The sequence below is a fragment of the Falco rusticolus genome, chromosome Z (assembly GCF_015220075.1).
Source record: "Falco rusticolus isolate bFalRus1 chromosome Z, bFalRus1.pri, whole genome shotgun sequence".
Lineage (NCBI taxonomy): Eukaryota > Metazoa > Chordata > Aves > Falconiformes > Falconidae > Falco > Falco rusticolus.
Window position 1 is genome coordinate 65115486 of NC_051210.1, and position 14538 is coordinate 65130023.

The following is a 14538-nucleotide window of genomic DNA, read 5'->3' on the forward strand; positions in this document are numbered from 1 at the left end:
TGACTGCGCCTTCGTTCAACACCGTGCTGCAGCTAACTGTGACTGGGCAGCACTAAACCAAGGCACAAAGGGCTTGCTGATGTGTGTTCTCCGTGCGGGGCTGACAGCAGGAGCCGGTTCCCCCGCAGCCTGCGCCCGCAGCTCGCACATGCGCTGCCGGCCCGCGGGCGGCGCCGGGCGGCTGAGGCGGGTGCGCTGCGGCGGCGGCTTCGCTCGCTGGGGACGAGACATTTTCCAGAGGCTCGGTTAAGCTCCCAGGGATGTCATTTTAAGAGGGTCCATAACAAAAGGGAATACACCGTTCCCATCAGGCTAGCGATAATGTCCTCGCCTGCAGCTGTGCGGTGAGTTTAAATCTCTGACAAGAAGATTGGCGACTGCTGTTGTTGCATCGTTTACTGTTACATATGGGCTTCCTCCCTGAAAACCCTGGAGATGGCATTTGTCTGGTCTGGTTGTAAAATATGAGATAGACCACGATGGATTTCAGTTCCTCATCCGTGTTTGATCAGCATAAAGGTAAGTCACCTGCTACTAATTTGAAAATCTTCTGGTCCTCCCATGTCTCCCACACAGATGTACTACGATTACTTGACAGAATAAATAAGACGGTTTTGGTTGTTTTTTTTTTTTTTTTTTTGGGGGGGGGGGGGGACACGACCAAACAGGTCACATAGACGTTTTTGTACACATGAAGGAATTCCTTCCATCAGTTTTAGACATGGATATTTCAGCCTAGTGCTACAGAGTTTTTTAAAAATAATTTTTTTCAGCAGAATAGCAACAGGATCTGACTGTTCTTAGCAGTGACAGATGTACAAGTATATTTATTGTTTATATATTGGTCCTCAGGGATATATATAAAAAATTGCAATATTAGCAAACAGAGAAGCTTAAAATGGAGTAAAAATTTAAGAAAAGATTATTTTCCTGTCTGCTAATCTGTACACATTAAAAGGACTAGATGCTGACAAGTGATTGACTTTGCTTCAGCATATCTTAGCTGTATAGCTAAGTGTTGTCATAATGGTGAATTTAAATATCTTTAAAAGCCCCAAAATGAAGATTTCCTACATGGTAAGGTTGCTATGGAAATACAAATGTCTCTTTGATGTCTGTTTTTAAGTGAAATTGAATTTCATGTCTTTATCTGTCAATACAAGCTTCTATGTCTTACAACTTAATCCACGATCAGGAATGTAGTGGCAATCCTTTCATGTTCCCAAAGCAGGACACTGTCATTGTTTGATCATCTGCATTGCAATAAATTTCTCTTTAAGTCAGATTGCCAAATAATTTGTGTGCAGTGGCCACAGTTTCCAGGGCACACCTGCATAGTGTCCAAGCTGACATGGCTGTGCTGGCCCCACAGTGAAAGTGCTGACTGTTGAAAGAAGATGGAGGACAGGAGGAAGACAGAGGCTGCAGTGACTTTTGGGTGGTCGGGTCTCACAGGTTGTAGTTTTGTGCTTGCCTGTGCTTCTTTGGTGAACCCAAAGTAAATGCACTCCATGTAAAGCAGTGGACTCACGGCCACAGTAGCACCCAAAGCCTGAAGCAAGTCTTGAGAGTACTGGTCACCAACAGCCCACCTGGGACCCCACCCTGAGTAGAGGGGAGGAGTGGGATGCCATCAAGCAAAACTGATTCACAAGAGACAAAAAAATACTACCAGCAAGGAAGTGCAACAGGTGAAGGGGGATCTGTACTGCAGGAATAGAGACAGGTGCCCCTAGGTGATGTGTGAATGATGTAAGGAGCGTTTTCCACAACAGGACAGAAGTGTGGGGCTGACTGAGCTTCTGCAACTCCAAACAGCCGTCTTGAGCTCTCCTTCTGCAGGCACTACAACTACGCTCTGTGCCACACGCCATCCCAGCAGTGCTCAGACTGGGGACGGAGTGGGGAAACACTGCACACTCAGTGCCATGGGGATGGCTGCCAGGGAGCCAAGGGGAGTAGTGCCAGGAGCGAGGCTGGAATATGACCAGGTCTGGGGAAGGAGAAGTCAAGTCTACAAGATGGATAAGGGGGCAGATAGCAATGCAGAAGACCACTGACCTAAACCACCTTACCTGTGTAGAAGTAAAAGAGTTGGGAGGCAACATGTGCCTGCACCTCCCCTAGCTCCTGACCTGCAGAAACTTATCCTGCCAGGTCACTTTACACACTGGCCCACCCTTATTCCCATGCAGCAGCATCTCTGGCCCCATGTCACACTCAGAGCATCTCCCCAGCAAGACGGTCCCCTCCAGATAAGTTTGCCCCTCCACCACCACTGCAGGGATGCTGGCTCATTAGATGATTTGTGGCTTACTGTTTGCCTTCCCTGGTAGCTGCGTGGTAGGTGGATGGGGAGTAGGAGCAGACAACACACAGTAATGGGACAGTAAACTCATTGGTTATCATGCAAAAAGCTCTGTTCAAAATTTACTGTGTACAGTGGATTTCATCTAAATAGCTTGTTAATGTCTTGGCATATTAATGATTTAAGCAGGCATAATTTTTGTAGCAGGGAGAAAGGGAATATCTTCCATTGGAGCAATTTATAACAGCGGAGGAATACAGACTAGCTTTCAAGCACACCAGATCAATATCTGTTGGTCCAATAAAACAGTCCAACCCTCCCTAGAAACCTGTTCTCCACCCTACACATCAGAAAACTATCCCAGCTACAGATCAAAAAAAACAGCATTTCAGGCTTGAAATACTGTCTCTTTGTGACACTTCCTATAGTACTTCTTATTAATATTTTATAATACTTATCAATATTAACAGCAGCAGCAATATGGGACTTGAAGCCAACCAACATCAGAAACCTCACCTTTCTTAATATTGCTTGGTGACATTGTGTGCAGTACCTGGCTTCAAATGTTTTGCCATTTAAACAGAGAAGCTAAACAAAGGCCTGGACTGGTACATTCACAGCCAGACACACACAAGGATTACCGCTTTGTTAAGCAATCAATAAATCCATAATATTAGAGAGTGAGTTACAATTTCCAAGAACTGCACTCATCCACCGCCCACTGACCCTTGGCAAGCTGAAATCAAGTAAACTGCCCAGTAACGTGTCCTGCCAACAAGCCGTGGGAAATTACATAAGGCCTTTGGCTACTGGTGGAGACAAGAGGGTCTATAGCAAAGACGGGAGTTAATTATATACATAAATATTTCTTCTTTACAATGAGCATAAATTATCCTGTTATCCAGCCTTTAGTTTTCAAGACCTAGTGTTTTAGCAAGGTCTGAATCAGTCATTGTCAAGATCACACACACTAAGCTGCAGCAAATCTATTTAGGCCTTAAAAATCCAGTGCAGGAGCATGCACTTACGTGTATCTCAACAGGCACTTTATAAAGCAGCACATCAGCTGACACAGAAAATCACGTAAAACATGCATTCTTCATAGGAGAGTTGGAGGAGAATTAATGTCACAAGCAGTATTATTTCATCGCTCTGAATCCTATAATCATTCTGCACGTTTCATTATATACTCCCTTTTCCAACCAAAGACAATTACTTTGTCTTGAAGAAATGACATGCTTTTAAAACACTGTAGCTCATTTCAGATACAGTGGCTTTTAACTCTGATTCTGAGGATTTTAGGCACAAATTAAGATGTCACAACCCTTTATGCCATTTTTTCTTTGCTCACTGAGATCCTTCCAGACCTTTCTACACCACTGTCATGGAAGCCTGTAGTTTCTCCCTGTCTGTGCTCCATGCACAGGCTCCTAGCTGGACCTTCTGCCTTCCTGAAGCTGACTTACCAGTAGCACAGCAATTTTCCAAAATGAAATGTAAAATGGAGGGTCAGGCATTTGGCTGTTCATAATCCCTATATCCCACGTGGTGCTGATGCCTCAGCCACAGTCAAGCTCCCCAGCAGGGTAGGCTTACAGAGGGGGACACAAATGTTCAGTATGTCACTGTCACTCTCTGCAAAACACCCACCCTGAAAACCATTCCTCTTCTGCCCAGGAAGGCGTCTGCAAAAAGTAATGGCCTACAAGCTTTGTGCCCATGACCCCTCATTCCTTGACAGGGTAAGCTGGAGGAACATGAAGTGGGAGATGTCACCTGGAGCAAAGTCCATCCAGCACAAATGACATCCAATGTAGAGGAATTACAGAGGAATGAAGCTGGGTTAATTAACATTGATAACATACAGCAGTGGGCTGGCTTCAGGGGCGGTGGGTCGGCTGATGTGGATAATGTGCAGCTGTGGCTGGTTCCTGCTAAGTAGTTAAATAGCTCTAAGGGGGATGGAAGAGGAGTTCTGGATGAAGAGAGACTTGGAAGAAGCAGAGGGAGGAGAGACAAGGAGAGGCCCCAGATGAGGAGAGGCTGGCCGGAAGAGGAGCCCAGAGAAGGAAGACTCCAGATGCAGCAGAGGCAAAGAGCAGGGTGGGCTGGCCTGAAGAGGATGAAGAAACATCACGGACGGTAGATGAACTTTTGAAACCTTGTGGGGGATTGGCGCCTGTGCCAGGGCAAGGCGCAGGAACTACTTACTGAAGTTAACACCTTGTTGCAGCCGGCTAGTTTTGATAGTGCTGTGACAATCCAAAGCCCTCCTGGCATTTCCTGCTCCCTGTCATGTGAAGCATCAGGAGACCACACAACTGTCTTCTTCCTCACACCCCACCCAAAGCTACACAGGTCATGTCAAAGACACCCCACTTGAAATCATGTCACCCTACAGATATGGAATTAATGTCAGTCTCCTTTATGTCAGATGCACAATACGGGTGTGTGTCAGTTCCTCCTGGCCCAGTCTCCTTTGCCAGCAGGGTGACAGTGTAGTCCAACTGCCTCTCCTTGCACTGACAGCTAGTAGGACTCATGGGTGGGGAAGTGTGAATCTTGATGTGGCTTCGTGCTGCCATCCCTTAACAGGAGTGGAGCTTGTGTTCTGCAAAAGCAGGCATGGGGAAAACCTCTTTGTTCATTCACCCATTGACTCATTCAGAGGTTTGCTTCCTCTCATACAGGAGGATAATTGCTCTGGGCAAAGCAGATTCAGCCTGGAACAAGCAAAGGTGCAGGAGAAAACGTGTTTTGGTTTTAGTTAGATGAAAAAGGGCAGAGGGAGACAGGGACCCATGTGCAGGCATGCATCCATGTCCTTGCCTTCCCACCATACTGCCCTCCATGTAAGGTAAACAGCAAAAAGTACACAATTTACATGTGTAATGCATAAAAGGAGGTGAGAGCCCCCTTGGTCCACTGTCTGTCTCAGTACATCTAATAGTTTCTTTCCCAGTGCCAGCAGCATCTTCTCTGTACCATTCCCATATAGTAACCACCGCATGCAGTTGTGAGAGGAGCTATGTTGGTGCTCACGGCTGGCACCTCCTGTGTGCCTGCAGGGAGTGGCCAAGAGGAGCAACACAAGCAAGGAACCACTGGCTTGTCTCCTTGCTTTCCACCCAGCCCATATTACACCCCTCTTTGCGTAAGGGACTAGCTCAGACCTGAGCTTGTTATTAACATGCCCTTGCTGACTTTACTGATTGTGAGAGCAGCCTGCAGATCTGGCACGATAAGGAAATCTGATTAATGAGCCCTGTGGTCAAGTCACTTCTTTTTTCATGTGCTAGTCACTGATGATGACTCTGCAGAAGCAATGCCTCTTGGTCTCTCCTGATCTCCCAAGCACACAGGTCAAAGCTTCTCAGGCAAATGAACAGCTCCCTCAGCAACAGACTCCCCAATAAAATAAAAATCAAGTTAACATTTTTAATTCACAAATTTTATCAAATGTGTAATTTAAAAGACTGGAAGAAAGAAAATAAATTATTTTCAGTTGAGTAGTGATGGAGAGGGAATCTGTGCACTGGTGAAGGCAGATTTAACATCAGTTTTCTAGTCTTCCCAATTGCACAACCGGAGCTCCAGCTTTGACAGACTAATCTTCCCCAGGGTGAGAGCTGATTGCGTTTCCATGGCAGCCAAGTTTTGAAGCTGAGAGTGACAGTTGCATCCTGGGGAGAGAAGATCACATGTGGGGAATTACGCTGGCTGTAAACCCTGTGGAGCTCATGCAGGTTCATCTGTGACAACATCTGGTCACAATGTGCATAGCATGGCTAATACTTTAAAATTATCGTAAAAGATCTTGTATCACTCAAAAATATATATGACAATGTTTAAAATATGATTTGTTTCAGTGTGTTAATAATAATACATTGGTTATGAAAAAGACCTTTTTTTTACTTTTCTTTTTTTACTAACTTTTCAAATTCTCTTTAAACCATCTCCCTTTTTTGTGCACAGCTTACATAGTTATGCTATCTCCAGAAGACATGACAGTGACCATCACTTCATCCGTCTTTCCTTTGATCAACTCGCTAGTGTGATTTAGGCATCAGTTTTACATTCTTCTGCTAACAAGGTAGTGCAGCAGCTGGACAAATGCTGCACTCTGTAGCTCTAACCCTCAGCCACAATGAACAGCGCAGCTCACTGCAGCTATACTTATTTTTGAGTTAATAGAGATCAGAAACTCTTAAAAATTAAACATGAGACTGTGGCTGACCAACAAAACTTATCTGCATCATTTGACCATTACATCAGATTTGACCCTGCACCAAAAGATCAACTGCTTTGACTCCTGGAGTTAACAAATTAATAGTCCACTTGAAGGCAAAGAAGGTGTAGGCATATGGAACATGGGATGACCAGTCTGGAAGGAAGTTACAGACAAAAAAACAAAAGACAGAATAATGAAATTGATTTCTCTAGAAAGAAAAAACTGAGGAGTGTTCAGGAACAGGTCCTGCAAGGCATCTCTTTAAATAATACCTCATACTGTAATTGCCAAACAAAATAAACCTCCCCTGGGTTCCAAGCAATAGTCCATCTTTCCTTTTTGCAGGAATCATTAACACAAGTTATTGCTGCCACAAGTTCACTCTCCTGAGAAGAGAATTCCCCTGGATACTGCAGGGAAAGGAGGTGAAAAACCTGTCTTCTGACTGGTGCAAGGATAACACTGAAACTGAAAACACCTGTGTCCTGGTTTCATCCTATCTCTTAAAAGTGTGGCCAGCAATATCATGAACCATTTCAGTTATTACTTCGTTGTTTCTCAAGTCATGTTATATTAATGTTAGTATGATTTCTTATAAGAGGTGAAACTTTCCAGAAGTTTCCTTACATCCTCTCAGTGTCTATGTTTGACAGTTTTTGGAAGAAGTTACGATGAAAAATGTTTCAGATGACTAACACAAAAAACAGTGCTGTTTAGATACATTTTATTCCACCTTGAGTTATATAGTCATAAAACCTCAGTGAAATAAGTGTCATTATTTTCACTGTTAATCATTTGTACTTGCTCTCTGCTTACTCATGGACATACCTGTAGGTGATGCAGCAGAAGAGGTTGACTTGACTGTGGTTTACCAAGCAGCAGCTAATGGTGATGTGAACACACTAACTGCAGTGATTCGAGAAGATCCTTCCATCCTGGAGTGCTGCGACAGTGAGGGTAAATGAAGGCCAAGCCTGTTCTCCGGGGATTAGTTGATTCAGCTTGCAATTAGATTTTCCATTTTTTATCCTGATATTTACATTCGGCAATTTATATTTAGTAGCAGAATATAGGAAATGTGAGTTATTCTTTGGAACATCCACTGGAAATGCTCAGTTTGGATACTTCTTTCCCCCTGTAACTGTAAGGTTTTTTTCTATGGGTACAAATAAGTTGTTTTGCTATAATCACAGTACTTTATCATGAATCTATTTTCTCTTCTTTAGGGAGATGCTAAGAAATTGTTGTCGTTTCAGGGAAAGAAACCCCCTATTTTTTATCAAAGCCAAATTCTATACATTCTGCACATTTCTAGAGTAGGGTTTCCAGTCTTTTGCACTTAAGAAGCATGTGTACAGACACAGTTTGAATGATTTTGTCATGCAATTATTTGCCAAAGTGTTGGTTATACAATGTGCAATGATCTAAATAATCTGTTTCATCTGTGAGACTCTGGGCTTTTTGATTTTGTGTTCAGGTTACTATTTAATGGTTTTACGAAGCGCTGTCCATTGGCTGGCTTTTATATACATCTATTTCCCAAGTGAAGTAGAGCCACAGATCTCTGGAAGCTTCTCTGAAGGAAGACTGTTTATTCAAAAGTATTTTTGTTGCAGTTTACCACAACCTGGCAATAAAGGGCCTGGGGGTGCTGGTTGGTGGCCAGCTGAACTTGAGCCAGCAGTGTGTGGCCAGGTGGCCAAGAAAGCCAAAGACACCTGGCTTGTATCAGAAACGGTGTGGCCAGCAGGACTAGGCCAAGTCCCCCTGCACTGGGCACTGGTGAGGCCGCCCCTCGAACCCTGTGTTCAGTGTTGGGCCCCTCACTGCAAGAGGGACACTGAGGTGCTGGAGCGTGTCCAGAGACGGGCAGTGGGGCTGGTGAAGGGTCTGGAGCACAAGTCTCATGAGGAGCGGCTGAGGGAACTGGGGGTGTTTGGCCTGGAGAAGAGGTGGCTCAGAGGAGACCTCATCACTCCCCACAGCTACCTGAAAGGAGATTGTAGGCAGGTGGGGGCAGGTCTCTCCTCCCAGATAACAAGAGATAGGGCAAGAGGAAACAGCCTCAGGTTGTGCTGGGGAGGTTTAGATTGGGTATTAGGAAAAATTCCTTCACCGAAAGTGTGGTCAAGCATTGGAACAGGCTGCCCAGGGAACTGGTGGAATCACATCTCTGGAGGTATTTAAAAAATGTATAGATGTGGTGCTTAGGAACAAGATTTGCTGTTGGATTTGGCAGTCCTGGGTTAACAGTGGGACTTTATGGTCTTAAAGGTCTTTTCCAACCTAAATGCTTCTATGATTCTCTTAAAAGGTCCATATGAACGCTGTCTATTCTTATCTTTAGCTGTTTTCATAAAGTTACCAGTTTTCCCTACATTTGAAAGCAAACATCCTAACTGTTACCTTTAAAATGTCTGTTGGTCAGTAGGGAAAATGCTTAATCAAGCTAAAATGCTCTCCGTCCAGATTTTACTGGGAGAGGGACTAGGTATGAAGGGCAGTGAGTGGAGACAGACTCTTTCAGCTCCAGAATGAACTTGTTTACTAGATTGTACATACAAATGGAACTAAAGACCAGTCTTGTGAGACAAAACAAACAGCTTATGTCCTGCACATATAGCAGAGCCTGCACAATCTCAGGTTGGGTAGTATGTGTTTGCTCAGCAGTCTCATTGAATCCAGTAAGAATAAATATTCTTCAGTTGTCTGAAGTTTCTAGTAGCCTTATTATTTCTAATATTCATGTTTATTCCCAGTTTAGTCATTTTAAATTGCTTTGTCAGATTCTGCAGGAGAACCTCTTGCTGTTATTCAGCAGCTAACAGAATGGAAGGAAGAGCAAGCAATTAAAAGATATAACCCTTCGTTATGTTTAGTATTAGGTTTGGATATAGATATCTGGTTTTTTCCAGCACATAAATTGTTTGCAGAATATTTTTTTAAAGTGGTTATGACAACAGAGAATATTCTAGAGCAAATCCAGTCTTTAAAATAAGTAATCTACATAAAGCATCAAGTCACACACATGCACCTTTGCACAGGACACAGCTTGATTTCATAAATCTTTTGAATATACAGAGACAGAATGAAGTTGATTTGAGAAAATTAGCCAAGCACCACCAGGCTACTAGACACTGAAGAATATCAGCCTCCAAAATGGTGTACAAAGCCAACAGTTCATACTGGGAGCTTGTCAACAGAAAAACACTTTTCCTTCCAGAAGTACAGTTAATGAGGCAAGGTTTTTTTGCTAATGAAGTCATGCTCTTTTTAAATTCAGTGGTCAGTAACTGGCATAGCAGTTACTTCCTGCCTATAAAAAGCTGAATACAACTGTTGGACAGTTGTCAGAGAAAGGATTTGTTAATTTGCCAGTGCTAACATTAGCAAATAAGAAAATATCTCTCTCTTATGGCTTTGACAAAATAAAAATTGTAAAAGAATGTTTGACTTTCTTCCCCAGGTTGCACACCTTTGATGCATGCTGTGTCAGGACGCCAGGTTGACACAGTGAAGCTTCTGTTGAAGATGGGAGCCAATATTAATACTCAAGATGCTTGTGGACGTACCAGTTTATCTCTGGCAACTTATCTGGTACCAAGACATGAGGGCAAAGGATATAAAGATACATGGAGTGAAGGGAGTAAATGTGCAGACCAAATAAGATTTCTGCTTACACTACAGAAAGAAAAAAAGTACAAAACATTTGGTTCTAGACAATAGTGAAATGGTAAACTTTACCGTAATGCAAATGGAGCAATGATTATTAGAAAAGGATCAGGACTCTTCTCAGAGTGTCCCTTCTCTTTTGACTTGTGAAATCATTGCATGGTATGGGGATCTTACTAGGTCCAGCGTCCTCTGTGTGATTTCAAGAAAGCCACTTGTTTCTGGGAGCTCAAAAGTCCCCTTTTGTTCTTAATGTGCAGATGAACTTCTTCACTCCCACTGACAGGATCAGATATTTATGCTCCAGAGAGGGCATTCCTATCTCAAATTCTGGTGGTCAGCAGGCATGTTTTCCTGCACACCACATAAGCCAGAGCATTGCCTTTTTTTCACTACAGTTCTGGACCTTGGATGGCCAGGTTAAGAACTTAGTGCTGCAGGTGCCAGTGCAGACTTTCAGACTGTGAGCAATCCAATCCCCCAATCAAACCACATGCCAGTGACAGCAGGGGCAGATATCCCATTAAGAAGTTTGGGAAGGGAGATGCAGTGCTCTCTGTCTGAAGTACACAAGGATTACCCTCTTCTCCTTAGTCTTCTACTCCTTGCTGGAGGTAATTCAGGATTCAGAGAAAGGCTGGGGACCAAGTTAGCTGGCAGAGGCATTGACAATGGGCTTCCATTATTAGTTGGACAGAAAGGAGGAAGAAATGTTCACCCATGCTGCATAGTATGAGTTACGGCTGGATGACCACCAGTTCATTTAAACAGATACCGTGGCAGCCTAATTAAACTATATCCCTTGCATATAGTCTCTTCCTGCAAATTCAGGACAAAAACAAAGCTCCTACTCACCTTTGCAACATTCAGCCAGAAAATAAGTGTAGAAAACAGCAAAACAGGCAGCCTCATTCAGTGCAAGGAACATGCCCTGCTTACTTCAGAATAAACATTTCCTCTGCCAGCTATTTTCAAAAAATCCCATAATTGGTGTCATGCTCCTTTTTTTCCTTCCTCTTTTCCCAGAGGGGAGAAAATATTTTTTGGAAAAAAAGAAATGACTGGAAAAGATTTAAACCACCCAGGCTTCGAAGTTTCCATTTCTATTTCTATGAAGGATATAATCAGGGGTCTAGAGAGCATTTGGCTGTGATGTCTGTCCTGAATTCAGCAGAGAATTGCATGCAGAATTCAGCGGTCTTGCACTTCCACCAGGAGCTGCACCAGAGATGTTCTGATTCCATCATTGCACACCTTTTCCCTATAAATGCTGGTAAAGGCGATCCAACATAGCTCATACAGGAGAGAATGGTCTTTATTGATTGCCTATGGAGGTTTGAACAAAACACTTAAACCCATGCTCAATTTCTCTGGGACTTAAGTATACACTGAAAGATTTATGCAGTCAGAACCAGATTGTTTACTTGCTTCTTTGTTGAGGTGATCAATAGAAGGTTTTAGTCCAAGAACTGATTAATCCCATCTCTTTTGGTGCCATTTTCAGTCTGACGTTTTTAATTCAAACTTCTGCAACAATGTTTGCAAAACCACACTCTAAGGCTTTTTACTATTGATTTGCCATCCCTGCTAAAATTTCATAAAGGAAATGAGATTAAGTGCTCATGCTCTCAGTTTAACCTAGTATAATTAAATCCACATGCAGGAGTACGTGTACCATTTGCTAGTGATACAGGGATTGGCTGTTTACTGTCTGCTGTTTACTCTGTCAGTACCTGCCACAGCAGCAGAAAAAACAAAATGCAATGTAAAGAAAACGCTTTATCAGAGAAATAAATGACTGTGCTAGTCTGAAACTTGGACTCCAAAGGGGAACTGCTGTCAGTGCTGAGAGACCTCTATTGGGGAAACAAAAAACCAGTTCCTCATACTGCGGAAACAGTTAAAGGCGTACACAGGTGCCAGACCACCAGGAAAGATCTGGCCTGATGCATTTCACTTTCGTCTTTGACATGTTCTGATTTCTTTTTTAGGGCTGGCTGGAAGGCTGTGTCAGCCTGCTCAGAAACGGTGCTAAGCAGAACATACCTGACAAAAATGGGAGGCTGCCACTACACGCTGCTACTGCAGAGCCTGATGTGAGGTATGTCCCAGGCTCCAACAGTATTTGTTGGTCAATTCTCAACAGACAGTCACCAACACAAGGTACCGAGCCCAAAGGGGAGCCCCAGTCAGGAAGGTTAGCTGTGAGTTACATTTGTGACCTCCTCCTTTGTTTACTGGTTATCATAAAAAAAGGTAGAGAGGAGGAAAAGCATTGTACAACACTTGTGTAACAGAGATATATGGCCAAGCAAGGTGAGGAGCCTGCTTTAAGATCACAATAGCAGAAGGGGGGAAAAAAACTTATAATAGAGGTTGAAAACCTCCGTCTCCCCTAATTAATCACCTTTCTTCCACCTCCCCACAAGAAATACAAGAAGCTCCTTCTCTGGACTTGTCCTCTGAGTAGCACAGCAAATGTGAGGGAAGTTTTTCACATGGCAACTTCTTTGAGAGCCTCTGCTTAAAGGGGAAGCTGAGTTTTGGTGTACTGGCTCATTTTTAACTACTTTTACTGAAGGTGGAGTAACAACTACAGAGTGTCTTCACAAGAAGTCTTAAGAAAGATCCCCTTTGTATCATTCCAGTCTGTGATAATAAGAAGGTTCAACAAATTTCGATTTGTACATCTGAATAAATTCACTTAAAAACCTCTAAGTAAACAGTGCTTGGAGGGATAAGAAGATATTAGAGATATACAAAATGTTCATGTAACTTAATCACTCAGTCTACGGTTTTGCTGCTGTTGGCGTATCAGACCAGACCAGACCTCTTGTGTGTTTCCACTGATTTTGCGCTCCAGCCTTTTTTAACAGCTTTATTCATTTTCCTTATTATCATTGCTTTTCATGCATCACTTGGAGAGAATAGCTTGAGGTTTCTGCAAAAGTACGGGTCACTATCATTAAACAAAACCTCCACAGAAGGAAGACGATGTTTGTTCGACACTGCATGTGCTCTACTTGAAAGGAAACAGTAATCTATTTCACCAGCATTACACAGGGTTGCCTGAACGTTTTTCACATTCTCCATGGATATGGGCAGAACTTTGCTCTGCACAGGAGCTTACCAGTTGCTCAGTTCCTTTCCCTCTCTTCTCACTGGGTTTGCTCTATGCTCAGAAGACATGCCTGAACACTGAGGTGGAGGCTCTTTCACCCCGGTCATTGCCAAGAGGGTATATGCAGTGGCCAGCTATGAAAAGCTTTTTCAGCCAAGTTTGAAAGCTGGCAGCCCGCTGCTACAACCCCGTGTGCTAGAGGCAGCACAACGACCACTGGAAATGTCTTTCTTCTGAATAATTTACATTATGTAGTTGTTTATTACTGGGGGCGGGGGGCAGCAGGTGGAGGAATGAGTTTGTCGTGCAACATCCTCAGCTTGACCTGATCCCCGCACCTGAGCACAGTTCAATCCAGAAAACATACTGGAAGTTGTTGAAGATTGTCCTGATGAAAAGCAGCAAAAGATTTTCATTCAGTCTCCTATGCATGGGAATAAATACATGGTTGTGTACACTTACCTGTGCATTATATGTATATTTATCAGAGTCCCCTCCTTGACACTTCATCATCTTTTAATTTCCTTGCAAAACAGCCCGTCTTTTAAATAATCATGTTTTGAATGTTTCTAGCAAATTCACACCTTCAGATGAGCCACAGATTTGCATTATGATCTTATCCAGGGGTACACTGAGGATATATCTTTCCTTTTGCTAGAATCATAAGAACTGTACACCCATGTTAGGATCTATGTTATTTGGCTTTGTTATAGCCTGTGACAGGATGGTCCTTTTCATTTCCATGGTCCACCTGTGTACATGATCCAAACACTTAGCTTCCTACTATAAAACACAACCATCTTCACCAAACCCATAGTGATTTTGGAACATCTTCATAGGATACCAAAAAGAAAAGAAAAGCAAAATTCATGCAGTGTTAAAAATATTATTGCACTTGAATAATAATATTTCATGTAACTATTTTATTGTAACTGTTCCCTCCACCAGAGGGGAGTGTTTGTAGTCTGATATTCTATAAAAACATGAACCAAAGCATTGCTGTACTTTATACCATGACAATGGCCCTATAGCAGCAGACACTTGTAAAATGCTATTGGTATTTTATATACAAGGCCTTCTAGAATACTATTGGTTTGTGTGTGTGTAGATATATAGTATGCATGCATGCATACACACACACACAAACACGTACACATCATCACATTAGTCCAAGAGCTAAGGAGAGTGGAAAATCCTTTCAGAAAA

General features: G+C 43.0%; 1 protein-coding gene across 1 annotated transcript in view; it reads left to right on the plus strand.

Moving 5' to 3' along the window:
- Positions 1–217: 217 nt before the first annotated feature.
- The window catches only part of ANKRD55 (ankyrin repeat domain 55), a 50702-nt gene continuing 36381 nt past the window's right edge, over positions 218–14538 (plus strand). Inside the window, exons 1-4 of the mRNA XM_037374320.1 lie at positions 218–519; positions 7374–7496; positions 10006–10136; positions 12203–12312. Coding sequence (XP_037230217.1) covers positions 480–519; positions 7374–7496; positions 10006–10136; positions 12203–12312 — 404 coding nt within the window. The 5' untranslated portion in view covers positions 218–479. The remainder of the gene's footprint in view (positions 520–7373; positions 7497–10005; positions 10137–12202; positions 12313–14538) is intronic.